General features: G+C 40.0%; 1 protein-coding gene across 2 annotated transcripts in view; it reads right to left on the bottom strand.

The window, feature by feature from the left end:
* The window catches only part of LOC135255261 (metallophosphoesterase MPPED2), a 53,835-nt gene extending 29,995 nt beyond the window's left edge, over positions 1–23,840 (bottom strand). Inside the window, exons 1-4 of one of the 2 annotated variants that reach the window (XM_064336188.1) lie at positions 23,527–23,840; positions 20,900–21,144; positions 12,560–12,741; positions 5,580–5,805 (exon numbers count right to left, since the gene is read on the bottom strand). In XM_064336188.1, coding sequence (XP_064192258.1) covers positions 5,580–5,805; positions 12,560–12,741; positions 20,900–21,027 — 536 coding nt within the window. In that variant the 5' untranslated portion in view covers positions 21,028–21,144; positions 23,527–23,840. Of the gene's footprint in view, positions 1–5,579; positions 5,806–12,559; positions 12,742–20,899; positions 21,145–22,265; positions 23,054–23,526 lie in introns of those variants that run through there. The other variant, XM_064336189.1, reaches the window with a different exon arrangement.
* Between the last annotated feature and the right edge of the window lie 505 nt (positions 23,841–24,345).

Here is a 24,345-nt window from a genome sequence, read left to right as displayed (position 1 = left end):
AATTCTGTCAGCCAGATCTGACACAGCTGCTCATATTAATCTGGTTAATCTTTCTGCCCAGGACAAGAGAATCTGCAATATTAACGCAGGGTTATGAAACATCCAGTAGAGACTGCCCACTGCCTCACTCAGGTACAGGGAGGCTCTCTTGCACTAGCTAATGAGGGCATGCAAAATGACTCCGCTAATCAAATGATTAATTTGCTTTCTTGATTCTTGTTTCCACTAGAATGCGAGGAGAAGTTCTGGTGTATTACGCAATGCAGCAGACGTCATCGGTCTCCTGATTACTGGCTCCAGTTCTGCACACCGTCACTGCCACACTGCAGACATTCGGCTGACCGAGACTTTTCAGAACCACAAATGTTTGCATAACACAAATATTTGCAGTCCCCGTGATTAGGTTCCCCTTCGGTTGCCAGCAATGGAACAGTACCTCTGCAGCAGATAGACACCCCTGCACAACCACATCCACATCCACAAATACAAATGGCGGCTCTGAAACGTAGATTCGGCATTCATATTACAAAGCAAAAAGGCGACTAAAACAGTGGCCATAAATGAAGAGACAGGTAGTCCCCAGTCGCCTGCAGCTGGCACGTAAGGGGTTAACATCGGCCCGCCGCAGGTCAGGGGGCTCCGGTCACCGTTTCCCGGTCACCGGCGTCTCCCCCAGAGTAGCGAGCGAGGGGGCACTAACGATGACATAATCGTGTCACGCCCGACGCTCGTCTCTGCACTGCGGCCCGGGCCTCTGACTGCAGCATCCCCGGAGAGACGGCGGGTCTGTGATAGAAGCTCAATCTCGCGCCCACAGACTCTGATAGGAGGAACAGCAGCAGCCGCGGGCCACTGCGACTGCGGCACCGGCTCAGCGGAGTGCCGCGTGGCACCGCATTCAATCACCGCAACGGCAAATTAAAAACAAATCAATAAACGTCACGGCAGAAAAACGACGTGCCGTTTTCGGGAAAATCAAACTGCAGAGGGCAATCAAATGGATATTTTGGTACTTTAAAAGTGTAAAGTAATCTGAAACTACTCAAAATGTGCTTTCATATACAGGCTGCAGGTCTGCTAGCTCTGTAATGCTTTGCTCAAAATTTTGCTACAGCAATATATCGTGACCTACCTCCCCAATAATCCAGAAAACAGATTGTTTTTAACAGTTTATTTCCATGAAATATGCATGCTTCTATTACCAACAATGTGCTGTTTTACATGTAAATCTTTAGGTATGAAAACTACCTGCAGTGCAGCACAACTGTCTACTAATGCAGTCTGTTTTCAAACCTTGGTCCTGAGGACCCACTGTGTATGGTAGTTTTTGTTACATCTTGACCAATTTATGTCGTTGATACATGTGTTTATGTTCAAAATTTTATCCTTTCTTATTCCCACACCATGCAGGATTGGACCTTTTTTTTTACTGAGCTCTTCATTTTTCATAAGTTTCATTTCAGTGACCAGGTGTCCACACTTTCATTCAATTAGGACCCCACTGATTTATCTGACTATCTATAATTTAATCAATTAAAAATCGCAATCACTTTCTAAAGGAATCATTTTAGGGGCATTATTGCCAGCAGAAATTTAATTTGAACTGCATAACTTAAATCTGTATTGCAATAAGATTCATTTGTAATGGTTAGACCAAATTATTGTTCTAAACATTAAATTTGAATTGCGTAACTTTAATTTGTATTCCACTACTTACCATGTAATAGATATCAGTGGTGATGTTTTTTCACGGAAGCATTTCATGTGCCCTCTGAGATTCGTACATTTACTACCAGCATAATTAAAGAGTAAAAGGTAAAAAGGAAATACATCACATGGTGGTGATGATTGCTACTGCACTCAAAAAATAATATATAATATAGATAATTATATATTGATAATTACTTTTGGGGTATATCGCCCAGCCCTCCCATATCATTTGCCATACATCACATTACAGAAAATAGAGGCATTAGATGATCTGACTGATTAAAAGTCCCTGTCATGCAAATATGGTACATTTATACTTCAGTGTGCACTCATAATGAGTGACATAGCGTGACCTTAAGAGGAAAAAACATCATTCAATAGAAATTAAGTGTCAAAATAAAAACAATTAACAGTTCTTGACAATTCAGCAGCAGTAATTATGGTAGCGATGAAAACTAGCATGCATAATTGGTGCCCAAGTTTGAAAGCCTAGCATGCTGATAAATCACTGTGAGCAGCATCTCATTTTACAAATGTTTGCTCTGTTTGCACAAAACCTGGCAGTAGAAAATTGGGGGCACTCGATAAACCACCAAAGCCACAGCTCTGTTGCTTTGTGTGCTAAAAATATCTGGAAAAACAGGACCATGCACATACTGTGCCAAACGCACTGGTTGCCCGTGCGTAACTTTCAGTCCATTAGGGCCAAGCGGAGAGCCGCGGGTTCTAGTCCTGGATCGATGTGCGAGTGGCCGTCGTGCCGCTGTGGGCGGGGCCACCCACGGCGTGGTCACGTAAGCGAAGCCTCGCGTTCGACACCCTGGCCAGACCAGACTGAGAAAAGAAAACCGCCCCTCCCGTTTTCCCAGGCCAACGGTGTGTCACAACAGCCATTTAGCAGCTTTCAAAAGCGAAGGGTTCCAGGGGGTTTCCTTCCCGTTAGGAGTAAAAGGGCCTCTTGGATATTGCTTGCTTCCCGTTTCCACATCTGTTGGCTGCCCTTCTTACAGTTTCCACACATGTGAGTCTGCTTGGCTGGGCTAGAGGAAAGCTATTCCACAACCCTTTGCCCTACTACAAGGGATACTAATAATAGCAGTGAAAATAACAACAGAGCAATCATCAACATCTATATTTAAGCTGATTCTGTCATGGGATTGGACACTATGATACACGTAAGCAGCTGCTATTCCGTAGGGTGAATCTGCCACATTTTCTCATTTCTCACACTTTTTTGTAGAAATGCTATAATGGCAAGCCTCTCTACCTGCTGGCCCTTTACTTTAATTGACTACCTATCATTGTTTCCACCTAACTATACTTCCAGCTTGCTGAGGTCCATGTGCTGTTTCTGCGGAACTCTGCTGGTTCGCCGTTCCCTGGCTGTTATCTGAATATGCAGCCTGGGCCGTGGTGGGGATTTTTCGGATGGCCACATCTTTCTGCTCCTTCATCATGCCTGTCGGCATTCCTAGCGTTAACATAACTCAGCTCTCAGGTGCTGACACAATATGGACAAATAACGAGTACTGCACATAGTCCACTTCTCACAGTTTTTGGCTACCCCCTCGCCTGTCTGCAACTCGTTACTTGCAAGCAGTGGTGTAACTTCTAGACCTACTGCAACAGTGCTCTGGTTCACAGTGATCAGTGATCAGCCTTTCAAATAGCCTCAAGTTATTCTGAGCTGTTACGGACACTAACATGGATGCTAACATTCTCAGTATCATTGACTGTGAGGGCACACAGTGATTAGAGCTTTAAAATCTAACATTCTCAGATACTGCCACAGACGTTCCTATTATAAGGACAGTGTGAGTTAATTTGAAGAAGTTAGAATTCAGCATATATGGTCTGTCTCGTCCACAGTGCTGATATTTTTGCATGTTGCCCACAGCTGAAAAAAAAAAAAATCTATCACCAAAACCAGTAAATTACTTCACATTACTATGCAGTAACTCACACACCTCTGATTAATACTGATATACAATGTTCTCATTATACAGAGTTCATACCCACTGTTTTTGCTTAAGCTTCACCCAGATACATCCTTTAACCATGTTCTAAGAAAACACAGGCCACACTCATTAACATACAGAATATTTAAGAGCCGACCCTGAAGCTTATGAATACCATGCCCTTCACTCCAAGAATGCTCTCTCTGACTGAATCCTCATCCAGTTTTATTGTGATACTTTTAACACTGGAAAGACACTACAGTGGTCTTCTCAATCAAGTTTTTACAGTAGGACATAACCTCCGGCTCACTAACTAGTCTGACCTCTACAACATATCCTCTCCCAGGTCTTTTTCCAATGCAATCGATTCCAAAGCAAACACAAATCCATTCAAAAATAGCAGTACATGAGTCATAGTTCCCTGCTGTGGGTCAGCGTACTCATGAGATCTTCTCCTCTACTTCTCCACCTGCTACTCATTGATTCTGTTCACATGAATAAAGTAACCTATAAATCCTGTCTTCTTGATCACATTCCAGTTTCTTTAGTCAAGGGTTGTACTGCTGTGCTTCTGTTCTTCTTTGTCAAGATCTCTAACGAGTAAGCTAAAACCCTAAAGAAAAGCATGTACTAAGTCTGTATGACAATATAGGTCTTAATTCATTTCTAACATGTAGCTACACTGCAAATAACTAAGCATGGACAAAAATGTATTACCAAGCTAGCCAGTCAGATAGTAGTAACACTATGACACTAGCTAATTAGCCTGTTAATCTTAGCTGCCAATCAAGATACAAAACTAGGTTTCAAAACAAAACTTTCATAATAAAAGATGAACTGTTCAAAAAATAACTTGCATTATTTGTGTGTGTATGTGTATATATATATATATACTGTATATATTTCATAGTCCTTCCCACCTTACACCAGAGACTCCATAATCACTCACAGTCTCATTTCACTCCTCTCTTACCAAACATAAGTCCCATGTTTTCAAACTGGTTAATTTTGTGATTTTTGTTGTTTTTTACCTGACATTTTCTTCCTTTTTAATTTTTAATTTTAATCTGTATTTTCAAGGTATTAATGCACTTTAATAAATGAAAGACATTTACTGAGAACATGGGAAGCATGACCAAATAGTCATTTGATAGGACATTTTCCTCCTGCCTACAACTGCTTACCCAGAATAGACATATAACACCTGCACCCACATATCATGCGGCCAAAATGTCCCCAGAGGCAGACTGTTACCATGAGTCAAACAATGAGCTTGTCATTTACCAGATACTCAGATGATGGAAATAAAACACCAAGTATACGGTGAAAAGTACCACCACCCATTTTTTCAATGCTGTTGATTCTCTCACTTAAGTACCAACACAAAAGAAGTGTTTCTATGCAACGGACATATGCAAAGACCCTGACCTCTATGCAAAATAATTGCAATGCGCTCTGTATTGAGTTTTGAAAAATGAATATAAGCAATTTTGCTTCCCCAGTTCTCACACAATATCATCTTATTGTAATGGTCCTTATAACCAATAAGAAAATGTGCTGTCACTCTTTAAAAACACAATTTGTAACTGAACATCAAGGAACTGCAGACTGCATATGGAATTCCACCTGAGTGCAAATGTAAATTTAATTTATCCTCTAGGCTTCAAAATTGGACCTCAGGCTCACAGGTTTTCAGGTGCACAGAAAATGGCACAACAGCAAATAAAGAAAAGGCTGTGCACCTTGAGTCATTTGCAAGTCCAACATCATTGCACTACATGACGTACTCGAGGCAGGTCGATGTGTGACAAAATGGAGACAGAATGGACCAACAAATAAAATTATGAAAACCAAAAAAAGGATTTCAGCTGCTCTCCATCAGTAGAGTGAATAACGATATTCAGCGCTTACCAAGGTGCCCCGTATATTCGGAATCCTTTGACTGTCACGTCGGAGTCCTGCAGGTACACACAGTTCGTAAGGAGCGACTGAACATTGTCAAAGTCCTCTGGTTTCAACTTGGACACAGAGGGAAAGCGGTAGTAATCCTGCTTGACCAGCTCAGCCATGAAGTCTTTGTCAAACGTCAGTTCATGGTTCCCTGCGATAACGACTTTGAATTCATAAGGTAGACCACCTGCGGAGAAGAGAGGAAAAGAAGTTACACAGAAAAATGTTAAAAAGTGGTGAGGTGGTGAATTTAGAACTGAATAATCAGGCAGTGAAACACGTGAACTTTAGTCCCATACAGTTTTCTGTAATACAATAGCCAATAATGTGCTCATAATTTTAGAGAAGGGCATGTGAATGATGGGGGGGAAAGAAGAAAAAAAAAAAACTTTTCTGGAAGCTGTATTCAACCATTTTACAATATTCATTGAGGCTTCATTACCAAATGAATATTTTAAAGTAGTTTTCCAAGACACTTTAGGACACTTTAGATCATCCTTTATGTTCTTTCTGAATTCAGCAAAATTCATTGTACAGAATCATGCAATCTTTAATTATCAGTACCCTTGTTGGTATTTAGTAATACTGACAGAGAATGTAAACTGTGTTAAAGTCGGTGCTTCATGATTATGTAACCTTGGTTATTGCTCTGGTACCATTACTCTTGAATCCTTTGACGGATTATTTTGCATATTTCTGCCACTCAATTTGATAATTGAGCTACATATGCAAGATGACACTACAGAAACTATGCATGACATTTCAGAAACTATGACAAAAAGCACATTTTAGGTGAATTCGTTGTTAATGTTGTTTGGATTAGAATGCACGATTCCCCACAATATATATGCGTAGGAACATGTACATAACACAGCCTCTGCTTTATTTTGAAGATATGTGAGATTGATGATGTCATACTGCGAGAATTTAGTCTTGAATCCTATGATAACACACACACACATATATATACATATATATATATATATATACCTTTTTTTTTTTTTTTTTTACTTCAGTCACTGGAAATTAAAGAAGACAATATGACAGCAGCGCTTTGGGGTGTTTTGTTTAAGGCAGTGGCAACCACTGAAAATCAGGACTAGTTGCCAACAATTTTAAAATAAAAATATTCATGATTTAACAGCCAAAAACAACAGCTGACTCATTAGTTCCACGTAGCTCAATAATATGCACCTTCTGTTCCAAGACACTAGAGCTAAAGACTACATTTTATAGCACACCACGGTCTTGACAGCAGTGGGGTTGGAACAGAACAGTGGGAGGGCTATCTTTGAAAATTCACCATTCCTTCAACCTTTCATCTCCATTTCCACTGGGACGCAAATTCCCATTACAGAAGCATTACTCCAGAGCAGCCCGAACTCCATCACAGATGACAGCTCAACAGCAGCAGGGGGTGATGGGTGAGCGCACGGACTCATCTTCTCACCACCGTGGGGTGGGAGGAGCACGGTGCATTGCCCTGGTCAGCTGTGCTCTGCTCTGGCGATGTGGCTGAGATATGCCATAGCGGCTGAACGCAGACCAATCTCGGACATCTCGCTCTTTACATATCTCAGAGATTTTCCACGTCTTTTCAATAAATTGGTGGTGAGACACAAAAAGAACCGGGTCTCTTGCAATGAAAAGGATTAAAATCACAGGTGAAGGCCCTGCTTGACCTCTACGGGATTCTGCGATACTTTTTTTTTCTCTTCCCCAAAGAGCAATAACTGCTGAAGTCGACCTAAATACTCAAGAACATCCATTACAGTCATCAGTCCGGCATTTTTCAATTTCTTGTTTGACCTTTCCCTTTTCTCTCAGAAAGAGGTCTTTTGTCCTACTCACCTCATATATCACCAAGGTAGGATAGGTCTTTATATAAAACAGAATGAATACCCAGTCCCCATTTCACTTTCTCGCACTTTATAGTACAATGGCATTTCAAACGGAAGACATATAATACAAAATATAATATATAGTGCAAAATATCATAATACGTCAGGCTTCAGAAGCCAAATAGCCTTGATTCTTTATTGCTATTGTTTTTTTATCATAGTTAATGCATGCCTTTGCAATTTGAAGACATTGTAGACTTAAGATATTTATCATCAATGCTCATAAGAATGTTTTAAGGTGAATGCCATTTAGGAAAATGATTAGGAAATAATGAATCTGACACAAAAACAATGATTACTATGGAAAGTTCAGGTCAAAGAATAGCCTTTGTTGACCTTTCAAAAGGTCTGTTGTGGTTATTATATTTGTTGTACCTCAAATGATGACAAGCACAAAGCAGGACTTTCCTCCTCTAGATTTTAAAGAAGAGAGTACTGAAGTGCATCATCCCCTCCTCAACTAATCTAATAAGTAGAATCCATCTCTCAATTTCAAAATCCTCTGGCCTTCCATAAGTACATCATATATCCATTTACATGGGACTATTCTAATGTGCTAAACCAAATCATGAGTATAATTGGCTTAAGATACACTGTGAATGCAGCAGTGAATGATTGCAAAAGTAATTACAGTTGGTCAACTCTATTTCCTAGACTGTAGAGAGAATTTTCTGAGCCATCAAAATTTCCTTTCAAAGGGCATACTGTAGATACAGATCCTCTCCTTATCATTTCTGTAAACATTAAGTATAAGAGTCTGTCTAATGTTACTGTACTTATTTTCTTATTTTACAATACAATATTCTTATTTTAACATTCTGTAACAACAAGAAAATGAATAAGCTACTTACTACAATATGGTACTGGAGATTAATTCAATAATTCAAGTAGCTGTTGAAATATACGCTACAATCCAGTAATGCAGGCTAATATACATTGTAACTTTCTGTGGTATTTCCCAATCAAATGTGGGTGTCTTCTTAATAAATGACTTAAACATCATCAGTATTCAATAGTAGTCAATAATGCTACATTAAACATTTAAAACCACACTACATACTGAACCGTTAATAAAGTATAAATGCATTGCACCTACATTACATCATGCCAATAAGACTAGCATTAAACTATTAGCTACTCATTCTGTTCTTAACACACTGGCAAAATAAGTTAAGTCAATTGTCATTGGATGATATTACAGCAAAAGCAATCTTACAATTTTATCCTTACATCGTGTTATTTATGGTGTGCGGCCTGTTCCGTCAACAAAACTGCAAGGGGAAAAAAAGCTGAACTCTTTGAAAAGAGCATTCCAGAGTTTCCTACAAATTGCCAACTAGCATAAGAAGCATGCGGCACACAACCAGCGCTGCCCGGCTGTTGAAGCATTTCAACACAACAAAAGAAAAGTACAAACAGGATGCCCTCAAAAGAAGTCCAATTATAATGTGTGGTACCAGAAGGGTTACAAAAGTGTTACTCATTCGGCTGGCTCCTGACAAAGCATTGTTCCACTATTTTAGACTTCTAAAGAGCAAAAGAATAAAAAAGAACATTATGATTTAAAATATTATTATTATTATTATTACTTATTGGCGGTATGAATAGACAAAAGACAAACAGAGAACCAGAGCAGTGCCATTAACGGTTTTGAAAATGTCACCAGAATGAGCTTTGTAAAACTATTAGACTAATCGACACAACCCCCCACAGATTTAACTAAATGCCCCCCAATTTTCTTGCATCATTTACCTTTCAAAGCCAGTCATTAAAAGAGAAGGATTGTGTTCACAAGTGTGGGAATTCTTCATCTACTTGTAAAGAGATGCACCCTCCTTGATTTCTTTAAAATTATGAGGTGAGTATCTTACGTGTCTCAACGCTAAATATAATTGAGATCCACTGACCAGCAATTTAGAGGAACTATTCTCTTATTTGGAGTCATACCTGAAGCACAATGCTTCAGCCCCACTCAAAGGGCCCACCAGCTGCTTAGTCTCGAATATGGTTTGATATACTCCACCTGGAGCACAAAGCGGCCAGAGAATCACATACATTTCAATTAATCTTTTTTTCCAATTCCTTTCAACGTTTTTTTTTTCCCCCCACTTAATTCTGGAAACAGCAATGCAAGCAAACCCGTCTCGTCACCAACCTACAGATCCCAACTGCTTTGACTCCTCTCACTCCTGGAGGCCTGACGTTCACTGACGGAGACACGGGAAAAATTAAGACCCCAATGGTGAATTTGTACATACTTTCATATGAGCACTGCTGGCTTTTGTACATAATTTTAGAAATGGTATGATAGCCAGTCTGAAATTATATAATTACAATAAATGACATTTAGCCAAGAAATTTCAGAAATCTTCCACATTGGCTCTCATTGATTTGTACAGTAAATACGACTAAAGCTCCCTTCGTCGTATAACCAAGCAGACGGAGCTCCGGGATCTGAAGCATGTCCGACTGTCTGGACAAATCGCTAGTTCATTAAATTGAATGCGCACTGCTTTTGCTTGTTTTAAAAATTCTCTACACAAGAAATGCATTTTTCCCCTTGTGACAGCACACCAGACTGCTCCACACGGCGGCGTTCGGTTTCCACACAATCATTGTTGCACTGACAAAAGTTGCGCAGTTGATCTGAATATGTTTTGAACACACCCCGAAGTCAATTTCCTGGTTCTGCATGAAGAGTGCAGCCATACGCTGTTCAAGTATGGCTGCATTGCTCCGTAATCAGACTCAAGGTAAGTGTACTGCATGACAACAGTGAGGCTTTACAATTGCCTGCCCCGAAGGCCAATTACGAGAGCAAGGCTGCCAGAGTATGTTTATTGTCCTGCCAGGTGCCACAGCCGTAATCCCCGCAGAGGGTCCTCCGGCTGCTACACTTCACACTGCATCTGTAACTGCAGGGTGTGTATTCATTACTCCTTTATCAACCACACACCCCCCTACTACCACACACACACACACACACAAACAGGCCAACATCTCTGAGGAGCTTGCTATAATTAATATGGCTGCAGTCCACTTACAAAATGCTGTACCAGCACTTAAATCCTTTTTAAGAATTTCGGTTAAGAAATCACAAGACGCCTTTCCCTTCGACTAATCAAAACACCCGCTCAATTGGGTCTGGTGCATGTTACCACAGAAATGAAGTGGGGGGGAAGAACAGGAGGAGGACATGTCCTTATCCTCAACCCATTGCTACAAATAACCATAAAAGTATCAGTGTAAGAATCGTATGCATTCACTAATGACAGTGGAAAGCACATCAATTCTTTCTAAACAGCTAAATTAGCTACATGTGCTCGGGTTGAGGCTTTAATCTTCGTAAAACTGCAAAACCATTACAAGGGAGATGGTCCATCTTCCTGACAAGCCCAGAGTCTTCATGTTCCCGAAGGAGGAATACAGAGGACACCCCAAAGCAGTTGTGATGCAAGATGGTGTGCGCGCCCCACAATTTATATTAATGAAAGGTGCCTGGGTGCTTTTTGCACACTGGAAGTAGGCGTTACTAAATCAAAAAAAGATCTGTCTGCGATATTGCCATGGAGACTGGAATCATTCGAGACAGACTAACACAGAAAGTAACGGGGAAAACATTCTTGGTACTGTGCTTTAAAATGGTTTCAGGCAAAGCAGCAGATGAAGATTTTGCACGTCAATAAATTCTTGGCTCAAGAATTCCATTGCCACACGGCCTCAAATTGAATTCCACTTATTGTGGGTCCTTGCGAGCGTACAGCCTTCATTCCACATAACCTGCAGCGCTTCGGTTTACTGTTGATTTTGTACTAACATTTTCTTTTTCATTGCAAGAATATCAAAAAACAAATAAAACTAAATAAAAAACCCAAGGCTACACTGGTTATGTGACCGCAAGTCAGAACCGTATCTTCTCGTTCACAACGAAATAGTAAGAACTAATATACAATGCTAATTTCAAATGGAGTGTTGTATCGACAGTGGCAATTTTCCATGATTGCAGTATTAGAAACACCTACTGTAAAAACAGTACAGCACAGGTGGAGCAAGATCACAGAGAACCAGTTAGCCATCACCTGCTGTTGGTGATTACAGTCTTACAAGTCATATAATACTGAACTTACTCTAAAACTACGGCCTAAAATACTGCTGCTGCCAATTGCTCTTCTGAAATATAAAATACATTTTATATTTTTTTTTTACACAATTTTGTGTTTTCTATCATTTTGCTATGATACTCTTTGATAAATCGTCCAAATAAGTGATCATTCCAACACATTTTTGATTGCACACAAACCAGACATTCCAGGGATGAAATGTGAAATGAGTGATAACAAAAAAAAAAAAAAACAGAGAGATATGTCCAGCACTTCAGTTCATTCAAGACTGTGATTCAAGCAGAGGTCACTTAGTCATCAAGAACGTTTATTTTCCTGTCATGTCTATCAGAACAAAGTTCTTGAGATGTGGTGCACCTAAGCATTTTATATTAGGTACAAGATATTAGGTAAGCTAAGCACGATATATTTCAAACCAAAATTCCTTTAATTAGCACATATATTCAAATAACTGACGCATAATCATTCATGAAAATGTAGCATTTTATTATCGCGTGTGGCATATTAAAATAATATTCGTATAGAAATGATTCCATCCTACAGGTTGTTACATCCAGGTTATTCCCATAGCCAATATGGGCTAATTAACAGAACAATGGTATTCTTGATTAACAGGAGCGTTAACAAGTTGTGTCCCTCACTTGAATACAAAAATGACAGCACCCGTTGCAAGGAAGGGCCTAAATACTAGAGTTACAGTTCCTGCTTGTCAGATATAAGACCTTCTGTGTAATCTGAACAAAACCTGTGTCTGGCATTCCTTTTATCTGGAAGAACTGGCAGCCTCCTTAACAAGCAAGCCAGGGTAACGAAAACCTTCCATTTAATGAGGAAGCCCTCAATGGAATTTTGATAAGAACGGGGGGTGGGGGGTTAATTGGGGTGAGCGAAAAGAACGGGAAAATAACGGAATCTTTACCTAACCAGTCGTTAAACTTCTTAACCTCGGAGGGAAGGCCCAGCTCAGTGAAGTCGCCCGTGTGGAGCAGTACGTCGCCGTACGGCATCTGGATGCCATCTGTCCGGGAGTGTGTGTCAGAGACGCAGACGAAGCGCGTGTGACCCGCCGGTTTGGGAGTGTCGTATGGGATGGGGTCCACCCTGCGGGGGGGAGAGAACACAGCAGAAAAGCGGTTAGGGTCACGCTGGGACGAGCCCCTCGGGGGCCAGGGCCACACGCGTGAGAGAGCCACGCGAGGCTAGGCTGGGGGCCGGGGGCCGGGGGCCCGGGTGTTGAGAGGTGGGCCGGCTGGCTCGGCGAAGCGGCTAGACCTGGATTTAAAAACAAAGCATTAAGCGAGCTCTGCGACTTGCGCAAGGTGTTTTAATCCCAGAGCAACTGCGGGGTAAATAAACGCTTATCCCCCGCTCGCCTCCGAGATTCCGTTATTATGGAGCTCCAGACCTTCCTCAAATCTCCCCTCCGCACAGCTCCTCCTGTTAATGTTGACAGTGGCTTACACGGCTAATGAAGGGGGAGGAGCCGTTCTGAACGAGGACAGATTGGACACTCGCACGACAGCAAACTATTCCTTCATCTTTCTGAAATCCACAGCACTCTCTATCTCTCATGACTTCAGATGGAAAGACAAAACATTGAAAGATTTAAAATTCCTACTGGTTAACCACTCTTGTTTTGTTATTGCTGTTTGGTTATTGTTGAAAGCCTGAATACAATCCCCCCCTTGAAGTTTTCCACAACTCAGAGAGGCACCATATGTTTCGTATCCATTTATGATTTTTGATATTTACTTCAATGATGCAGTTTTTTGGTGTGGTAAGTCACTGGGGTTAGCCTGAATGTCAAGCGTTATTTGAATTTTATGAGATAAAGGAAGAAAAAAAAAGAAAATAATTCAGAAGGAAGCCTGTCATCATACTAAAAATATTGGTCTATTCAAGCCAGAAAACCATTTTGTTCTTGTAAGTTCTGAAAGGAGAGCTTTTCCCCGCTTCTGTCCATTTGTGAGATCTGCTTATGTCTCATCAGGACATCCTTTTATTTATTTTTCCAAAGTAGGTCTGAAGAAAAAACCCTTCCTCGTCTCAAAAGGAAAAAGATGTTGACTGTAATTGAAGCCAGCGACATGCAATTCCCTGCACTTTCCCCCCTTTCACCCATTATTTCATTACTAAAGGGGATGGCAGTTCTGTACTGCTGCCAAAAGCACGCATTACCTCCCTAATTAACGCACATGTCTGAAAACTGACAAAACCCATCAAATGATGAAAAAAAGAAAAGAAAAAAGAAACATGGCAAGCCATTCTAGATTGTAGATGTAGGCCTATTTTGCCCGCAAATCCAGAGTGCTAAAAAAAAATCTGACTCTCACAATTTGAGCCCTCAACTCAAAGAGCGACTATATGCTCAGCATTACAAATCCAGGGTTTTGACATACAGGAGAAAGTGTTCTCTGTTTTCACATGGGCTGCAAATTTGCAATCAGAAACATGGTCCCAAATCTATTTGGGGTTGGCAGGAATTTAATAAATTGCCTCTCAAATCAAAAAGAATGAAGAGAGATGGCAGTCGCATGTCTGGAATTGACCACCAGCGCATTCAAATGAAAGTTCTGAAAACAGAATAAACTGTGAAATTGTAGCACAGAAAGCAAATGCATGTCCAAGATTGTGTAGAGTAAATAAAGATGCAAAGATCATATGTAGACATTTAACTAGTGGGGTCTTGTCTCCTGTGCCTCATGACACCGCAGTGTTTTAGAGAACTCACACAGTTAGGGTTACAGAAGTGGCGCCGGTTCGAGACCACGAGGCACTCTTTCATAGATCAGACATGCCGTGCATTAAATGTGGGAGAACCAGACAGGAGAGTGCTCCGCCATGCCATTTAGACCTGTCTTAAATGTTTCTTTCCGTTCCCCCCCCCCCACCCTTCTCTCTTTTTGATTTCAATTTAAACAGTTTTAAATTAAAACATCTGGTGGCAGGCTGGCACGCGTAAATATAGCCTTTCTCCCCCATAAAGTCAATCTTCTTGTACAAAGAAACAATGTGACCAGTATCAATTAGGACATGGCATGCGAAACCTCCTGACCACTCTAATAACACTAAATTAGTCTCAGTGAACGGAGAAAGCACGTTATTCATCCACTTCCATCCTGGCTCCAGTGACGGTTCCACGCATTAACGGCATTTCCGAACCATTTAGGAATGCATGCTCAGTATTTGGAAGCTTGTATGTCAATAATCTTCATGGGTGGTTTTATAGTCAAATGTTTGTCCTGAGTGCCTCTTTACCCAAAAATAAAAAATAATGTAAGTGAGACAACATGTCCTTGGTTGTTCTAAATCATTCAAGGCATTTCCTTCTCTTTCACTTCAACGGTTAATGGGTTTTGACAGACTGAATAAATAATTTTGGTTCAACAGAGGATTATTCAGACCCAAGGATTCACAACTTTAAAATAAAATGTAGTATAAAATGTTATCACACAGTAGAGTCAGTGAAACCGACTGAAAATTTCAATACCCTTTGTAGGCTTCTGATGAACAAAAACAAAATCTCAAGACACAAACCAGACTGCTGCCCCCTTTATTGATTGCACATGGCCATGTTATAAACATAAAGATGGCATTTCAATATCCGCTGCAGGATACTTCCTGTGATAGTATTCCCTTGGCTTTTTCCCCCTGTTAAAAACATGCATGTAAATTTGTTCATAGAACATTCGCTCTTCATGCAGAAGCCATTTTAAATGCAGTCCCTCATGTCTGCGGCCCATTTCCGCATCTACACATTGCAGGCATTTCTAGATGCGATTTCCAGACACACTAGTGCAAAACATTTCCTTCTAGAATGAGCTCAAACACTCACCTTTAAACACGGAGTTACAACAACAAGTGGGTCTGCTCAATAAATAGAAAAGAAAAATATAGCCTGATGTAGAAATACAGCTTGTCTGCATTTTCAAAAAGCTATCTGGTTAGCACTCAGTTTTCCAGCTAATTAGCCTATATTTATTTTCCACAACAGAACTGTCCCATAAGCCGACATATCTAGCTTGTGGAAGGCCTTTCTATTGCTTCATCTGATGCAATGCACTTTCTCCAAGAGCATTTTTCCAATGATATCTTTAAAGTTTTGAGGCAGGCTGTGTGACAAATGGACATCATCGTTTCATTTTTGAGCAAAGGTTTTTGAACGTGGGCTGTGCGCGAGCCCACGCTAGCTGAAGACGGCCCAAGCAGTTCTCTCAACCTTTGCCTGGGTAGGTCATGCCCCAGCTCTCCACCCAAACCCGTGCCTGCAACAGTAACAGGACAGGATGTCAACCCCGTCAAAGTCGAACCGCTCGATTGTTCACAGAAAATCGGGCCACTGGTCAGGAGCAGATGAAGCCAGGTCCATCCACCCTACCACGCATAGCAACCACCAACTGCGAATGGTTTTCAGTCGATAAACCGACTAATCTACAATTGAGCGGGTGACCTTGGGTTAAACTGGAGATTGTCCGATTGCTAATCTTCTGAAGGTAACCCTGCTGTCACAGAGTTAATAAATATCTAATTGCTTGTCACAATTTTTCTTACCGGTTAGCCTTTGTGTGTATGTGTCACATGATGGACACAGTTGCCATATTTGTGTGACAGAGCAAAATCAAAGAAACATTTAAATCAAAAGACAAGCCTTGCTTTGCTTTCAGTATGTAATGTAACTTCCTTGTTTCCTTGAGATAAACAGTGATTTCAAATATAATTGCAGACATAATTATGCAAAGTTTCAGCATAATTAGGCAAGTTATGATACGCATTATAATATTAATAAGAACTGGCCCTTCCCTGTTATATAATAAAAGAAAGTCACAAGTGTTTGATGTAGTGGTCTCGCTTCCCTTTCTAATTTCTCCCTTTTCTAATTCCTCAAAAAAAGAGAAAAAAATCCATACTCATATTCAACACATCACCAACAGAGATTCAATTTCAGAGGAAAGTCTAACAATCCACATGAATCTCATTACTTAATTTGGTATTATTTTAGAGAATTATATTATTTTTAGTTATTCTTTGGCAAATGAATGAAACACACGTATGGCGCACAGCAAAAATAATATAAAATGATATTCAACACAGGTATCAAATGTGTACTCCTACAGTGTCTCTCCTTTTTTTATTATTTAAAGGCGAAATATCAAAACACATTTGCTTCTATTCACCCTACTCTGGGGAGCACTAAAAAAATCACTATCAATACAAAGACCAGAACAACAACAGCCTGACTACTGAAAGGTTTTTAATCTCTGCTGATATATAGTAGCTGTCAAACCAGCAAAAATGATATTTAAATGGACATTATCATTTAGAGAGAAAACTGCAAGAACAGTTAAAAAGGGTAAAAATTACAAGTACGCAGAAACTATGCAGAGCAGTCAAAAAATATTCTGTCCCATGTAACTTTTTCACATTTTGCCCTATTATATCTTAACCCCTTCACCAACAACATTTATGATGAAAAACATTATTTTTAAAAGTAAGACTTTTATCACTTACCAAAAAAATAAATAAATTCACCTTCAAAAAGCAGCCCCATAGCATGAAGCTGCCAAAATTGTTTGAGCAATTGTATGAGTGAAAAGATATATGATTCAAGCTCTAATTGTAACCCTCCCTTGTGAAAATGTGTACCACAAATGACAAATATCTTTGAAAGTGCCGCACTTTCTAAAGTTTATCTAAAAAATAAATGGCTCTGTTCATTCTTTTTATTTACTTGCAACTTCAATTGTAGGCCCAGCTAAAGGTGTGCAAAAGCAAATGAACATTTCATCCAGCTCTTTGTGCGTTTAAACTTGGTGACCCATGGTACAGGGATTTCCTGTGCTAAAATTGATACCGCTGGTGTAATACTAAAACTGTGTGGTGCTGTGACACACTAACCTGATAGTTTCCATCCAATTACAATGAGAACATCAACTATTCATAAACCGTCACGAGCACAATCAAACACAATACTCCGCAGTCCTGATGGTCCTGTTTAGACGGAGGATGAAGTGACATCACACCTTGACACTCAAGACTGGTAGAAGTACATCTGCCGGAATGAGGCCTTTTAGAGAGGCAAACCCCTTATATAACTTTTGCATCCTGGAACTACACAAGTGTGTTTAGATCATGCTCTGCTGATTTTCATAACTGCTGGTTCTGTTGGGGGTCAGGGGGAGAAACTGAGGTTATATATATATATATATATATATATATATATATATATATATATATATATATGTATATAGAATAAAGAAAGTACACTCTTCCCAGTACTGATCAGCAAACAACCATCAGCAGATTGAAGAATTACTTCTTTAAATGGAAAAGCAATCATGTTGTACCAGCTTAACCAGATTTGCCTCAAGTTCATGCTCGCCTTGTTACAGCCCTATAGTGGAAAGGGGTTTATTAGAGTCGAAGTATACAATAAAAACCTTCAGTATGTCAACTGACACTTAACCCCCTGCACTAACACAGGGGCCGAGGAACTTAATCAAGTGTTCTCCTGTTTCACAATCCAATTCATCTCGGGGACTGCCTGTCCAGTAAAACAAAAGCCCAAACTGGAATGCTACTCTGTCCTCTGGGAAAGCCTGCTCAAGGCCTCTTCAGCACGCAATGGTCGAAAGCGAGAGGAGCAGCTTAGATTCAAATTCGGCAGGATGTTTGCCTCAGAAGGCATGGATAAGCTCAGAATGAAAATTTGTAGAGCAATTAATGTCTTTCGAAAAGACGGTCGCATGTTCTCATTTGCCATTATTTCCATATGATTCATTGGGAATGTTTGTCTCTCTCTAGCTCACTCACACAAAGGAGATAACCTAGTCTTCTTTAACAGCAAATATCAAATCTTTTTTGTTTTGGGAAAAAGTCAATCCCTAAACAATTATCATAAAATATATGCAAATAAAATGATTTTTTTTGGGTAAGAATCTATAGTAGATGCCTTTCTATTTGTTAGACAATGATTTACAATAGTTTTTATAGGCTATTCAAGAAACAAGGACAAGAAACATAACCAATAAACAGATTCAATTTTGAATTACGCCGAATCCACCAAGAAACGCAACAGTTTTTTAAGCATTTTTCATTTCATAAATGAGATATTACGAACATTATTTTGGACCAAGGACAGCAACAAATTTCATCATTCAACTCAGCTTGTCATCAAAGGTCTGGTAAATTGATATTCGCAAAAAAAAGATCCAGGCCTTTTGTTTGAATGAAAGCCCGCACTCTTGTGAAGTACTGCAGAGGCAGTTTTAATTACACAGCCCAAGTAATGACAGGGCTTATCATTTTGTTTTAAATTAACATTTTAATAAAATAAAGGCGCTCTTACTGTCCACAGTGCAGGCAATGCCTTCCAACGTTGATAGCAAAATGGCCAGCTATATACATATTAGGAGGTTGAACTCGTTGGGGAAGCGCGTTGGCTATTTACTGTAAGTTTCTGTTAAGTGCACGACCGATTCCGAGCGGAGGGTGCGTGTCATCTGGACAAATGTTGGCCCCCGATCAGCGGGAGAGCAGACAGCATGGCACTGCAACCCTGGAGGTCTGGCAGGCCTTTATTTTACATATTCATGCGTGTTCCAGTGAAATTAAACATAATGTAATTATGGTCTCAACCTGAATCATTTATTTTCTGTTTACATGTATACCCTCTGAAGGCGGGGGGGGGGAGGGAGTTGGGGGGGCATGGCTGAGTTTAGCAAATGCAGATGGATCCTAGGCTAGTCCTGTTTTGAGGGTGAGGTTCAGATGTTGTTACATGTGGTAATTCATCTGGGCGTGGGGTTGAACGTGGCCATTCTCAAGCTTGCACGAGGGTCACAGAGCTAAGTGTTTCGCTGCTCCGCGTTCTATGTCTCTACAAAAGAGGCGTTAGTGTGCCATGGAAACCATAACACCCTTTCCCGAATCCGCCAGCGCTGAGAACTACGGAGCAAGTGGGTGGGAAACATTAAGACCTATTAAGTTTCAAAGGCCATTTTTTTTTTGGTTCAAGGAACACCAACTTTATTTATGCTTAAAGAGTCCTAACATAGACAGAAGACTTACCCCAGGCGACTCAGATCATTATCTCACAAAATCTAAACAGGCTTTACTTTCCCAGAACAGGGCATGTATTCCAAAAGAAAGACTGCACTGTGTGCACTGTGAGGTCTTCAAGAGGGCGTTAGGGCAACCAATCTTTGGAGGAAAGTCCAGAGCCAGAAAAACAGTCACTGTTGAAGTAATACAAACTGATGTTTTGCTGCCCACAATGCAATAAATGTTTTAGTAAATGCCCATGGCCATACTATGATTTATGAAATTTAGAAAAAGTACTCTAATTAATACTTTTCCATATAGTCACTCACTTTTTCTAAAGATGTAGGCTATATTTGACCAATTTTAACGCTCCACGGGATTGGATCCCAACAGAACAAACAAAGCACACTCATACACTCACATACACAGTATTTACAAAACGAGCAAGCTTGAAAAATTAGTGAGACTGCAAAACCTAGCTTCTACTTTTGATTCAGCAATTGTGGTTTGTACCTCAGAAATTACACTCACTGTAGAATGTAATCATAAATAAAACAGAATTAAATTTGAATCTGTAAATATTCTGACTTTGTTCTATTCAATGAGAATCCTTGCAATTTTCAGATGTTTTAAATGATTAGATGGTCTCTGGTAATTTGTTTTACATTAGTGTGCAAAGAAGAGCAGGAGTCTTGGCTGGAACAATTTGAAACAGACTACAACATCACACACAGCGAGTTGATTTTAAGTGTACTGATTTTGCAGAGTAATAGGGATAAATTCCTGACATATTGCACATAAATGCATCACTTTTTTCTATAACAAATTAATGACACTATTTACTGCAACTAGCCAGATATTTCTACATCACTAGTCTGAAAATGCCTAGATGACAAATTGCAAGTCATTCAAAAGCAAGTTTTACAAAGGAACTGAAAAAGGATAGAAGTATTTTAAGACTGTGTAAGAAATACATGACAAAATTATTCAGCCCAAGAAATCTTACACTGGCTGCTGATAGTACACCATTTTTAAAATCTCAGCATGAGTAATGCCATCACAGTAGAAGAAAAGCTTTTACAGGTTGCACTGTAAGTCGCTCTGGGCAAAGGAATTTTCTAAATTAATGTAACAAGTGCAAAACCATGTTCTTCAGACAAGCAAAAACTCAAGCAAATGTACCCTTTTCAAAGACGGAAACCAAAAGAACAGCACTCACATGTGGACATGGGGCGGCTGGAAGCGGCTCTGGTTGATGTTGTAATGGGTGAAGGCCTGCGTGGGGTTGGAGCTGTACTCATCCACAGTGATGGTCACTTTGCCCTGGGAGGGAATACCATGAGCCATCCTCCCACCTTTTGGACGCTAACGGTTTACCAGGATCCAGGGCTGAGTTGTGCAGCGGGCATCCTTCAGAACCTCCTCTCAGAAGCGAAAACGACTGACCCAGCAGCAGGCCACGATCTGCGTGAAGACCAAGACCAACACAAAGAAGTAACACCCCATTAATTGTTTATCCATTAATGTAACATGTTAAGAAAAATACAATACAAATACAAATACGGAAACGAAGGAATTCACAGACACAGCACCTACACAGTTTTATAAACCTCATCACAATTACAGGAGATTAGATTGTGATTCAGACACTGTGGGTCTTTTTAGTATTTAGGTGCACTGTCTGATTGAATTAATTCGCTGAGTGAGGTCCTAATAAAACAACATAAAGTTGTTTTAAAACATGAATAGCCTACAACATATAAGCAAAAATAAATTAAAATAGCAAACAGCAAATTGAAACCATTTTAAATATATAAACAGAATCACACAATAACAATAACACTGCGACCATTATGCTTCTAAGTATTTTTCATAAAAGTGTTCACTTCAATTACAAAAAGGTTTATGACAGTTATCCTAACCATACCGACTATCTGGTCCAGCTCTTAATATCTTATATCCAGAAGATGAATAAGTCACTTACAATGTGTTGTGACTTACAGTATTTTATAAAAACAATTAGGCTACACTAAATCAGCTAGTGTAGTACCAGACAGTTATGTGTGGTAAAATAAAGTAGCCTAATGTAACAGCGTTACCTTGTTTTATTTATGATAAAACCATTGAACTACTTATTCAGTGATGAATAAATTGCTGATCTAAGCGTCCAATATATTTTTAACCACAAAAAATCATTTAAGACGGCATGAAGATAAGATGTTGAATCAGGCACTGATTAATAAAACTCTCAAGATTCTCAAATGTTTCCCCACAAAATAAAGTTAGAAATATTCGTGTCCAAACAATTGCAATAAATTTAAGCCGTTTCTCTTTTTTTAATTTTTTGTTTTCACTTATAATTTGTTGTTGAGGTTAAAATCAAAAAAGAAAAAATAAGATCCAGAAAATGAACTTGACACTTGTATAACTAACCGGCTACCTTTCTCACAGTAAAACGTTGACTTGCAAATCATTCAAGAGAAAAAATAAAGCATGAGGTTAGCAAAAATTCACATAAAATGCACTGCATAAAAAACTAAACCGTTTGCACTTCCCAAAAGGATCCTAGTCGTAATACAAGTTACCGGCGATGCTTGATTTTTCATGCCGTCCGGGAAGCTCCCTCTCCTGGGCTTCTGTTGTGCTTTGCTCGCCTCTAGCGTTCGCTCCCCCCGTGCGATTCCCTGATTGATTACAGTCAGTAGCCAATGGGTTTGACATCACACCCTGCTGGCTTTTATACAAGATCTTCTGCCCACCGTCATTCATGCTAAACCTTTCCAGGACAACTACTATAACGCCATCGTTAATATAAAGTCAAAACAATGCCCACCGGTCCATGAGTTCAATTGAGGATATATTTCCGCGCGTACAGTCTCCCGCTACAATGTGTAGAAATGCTGCAACACGGAGGTTGCATGGTGTTCTCAGCTCTAATGAAACACAGCTAAAACTGTTTTCCAACACACAGCAACCAAGCTAGCTAGCTTCTAAATACGCTTTATTGTATACTGTTGAGTTTCGTCCAAATTCTACCTACTCTGTTTAAAACACAATAACATTGGGCCTCAAAAATAGTAATTTTCCAGCTTTCAAAAAATGCAAGGGATTGCAAATGCACTTGAAATTGTGACCGTATTTCAATTCAAACTATCTGCCCTGAACTTTGACCAGTCAACTGTGCAGAACGCAATTTAGCTAGCTAGCCAGATAGCTAAAATAAAATGACATCGTGCAACGTTAGCTAACAATATAAAATATTATTGCCTAAATTCTGCAATAGCTAGCTACCGAGATACCTAGATTGTAAGAGTGAGCCAGTGAGCGAACCGTAAAACATTCTCGTTGCATTTACGCGCACTGTTTGGCTTCAGTTCTTACGTTTTCGAGTTACATAAGGAACTCTGGCCTCTCTTGTTGATTTAGCATTGTAAAAACGAAAGGGTAACAAGCCAAGTTTTATTTTATGTATGCATATTTTCTACAAAGCATTTACAAACAAATCACTTATCGGGAGAAATGGGGGAAAACCCGACCAAATTGAACCTCTGACACCGCAGAGGATCACCGCGTCGCTTCCACAACATTCCTGTAATAAAGCGCAATAGCATAATAAAGCCATAACTACGGTGTATATTTGGGTTTAAAAATAGCCTACATTCATCGTTATACTGAAAAGAACACTGATGGTTGGTTGAACAGCTGGTTATCTACTGCGTTTAGGCACTGCACTAACCTCCTGGTTCTTTTTCCCCGAAAATGACAGGGCACCTCTAACCCACGGCTTTGTGTCGTGTTATTTTTTTCCCTGCGATTTTCTCACAAATCGGGAAGCGAATACCTTACCGTTGGCCAAGATGTGTCCAGGGGTTGCCCTCTATGTTGTTAGAGACGCCGATCCATAGAGAATGAATGCAGATTAGAGAGGCTGAAAGGTTGAGACTGGAGCAGGCAGGGCAGAACCTTCGACCCTGAGAGACCCCCGGCTGTCTCTTGTGGAACTGAGATAGACAGAAGCCGAGAGAGAGGAGAGAGCAGCCTCGATCTGGGAAAAAGGGAGCCTGAGGAGTGCAGTGCAGTGAGAAGGGACTGCCACTGGGGTCAGAGAGCATAGCACTAGCTCACACAGACTTGCACGGGCAAAGCAGGCACACACTCCATTTACTGTACAGAGCAACAGCCATTATAGGTCGCGCCCACGTGGAGATTTATATGTAGGCAATGTGTTTCGGTAGCAATGGTTATGCCCGAATATGCACGTTTTTGGTGCGACACTATGAGTTATTGGATGATGAAGCTAAGGAGGACGATGTGAACCTACCTCTCTTTTTTTGCTAATTTAACAAAACCATTGTTTTAAGTCTGTCTTTTTGCGTCACGATTGCTGGTTGTGTAATCCTATTATATATTTAAACGATCACTATTCGAAACACAAGAAAACATATATGATAGAGCCATTATCTGGAACGTATTCACCGGAATAATTTGTCAACTACATCGGTAATAAGGCCTACTACTTTATTTAGATTTATTATGCACTTTGCGGTAGAGCGAGTGCTCCGTTGTATTAAAAACATTACCTGTATGTTTTTGACTGATTACCAAGGAAATGTCATAACCTGCTAGAAATAACCAACAGAGCCATTAGCGCACTGAATCAGAAAA

This window comes from Anguilla rostrata, chromosome 5 (assembly GCF_018555375.3).
Source record: "Anguilla rostrata isolate EN2019 chromosome 5, ASM1855537v3, whole genome shotgun sequence".
Classification (NCBI taxonomy): domain Eukaryota; kingdom Metazoa; phylum Chordata; class Actinopteri; order Anguilliformes; family Anguillidae; genus Anguilla; species Anguilla rostrata.
The sequence above is the reverse complement of the archived record's forward strand: the minus strand, read 5'-3'. Positions and strand labels throughout refer to the sequence as shown.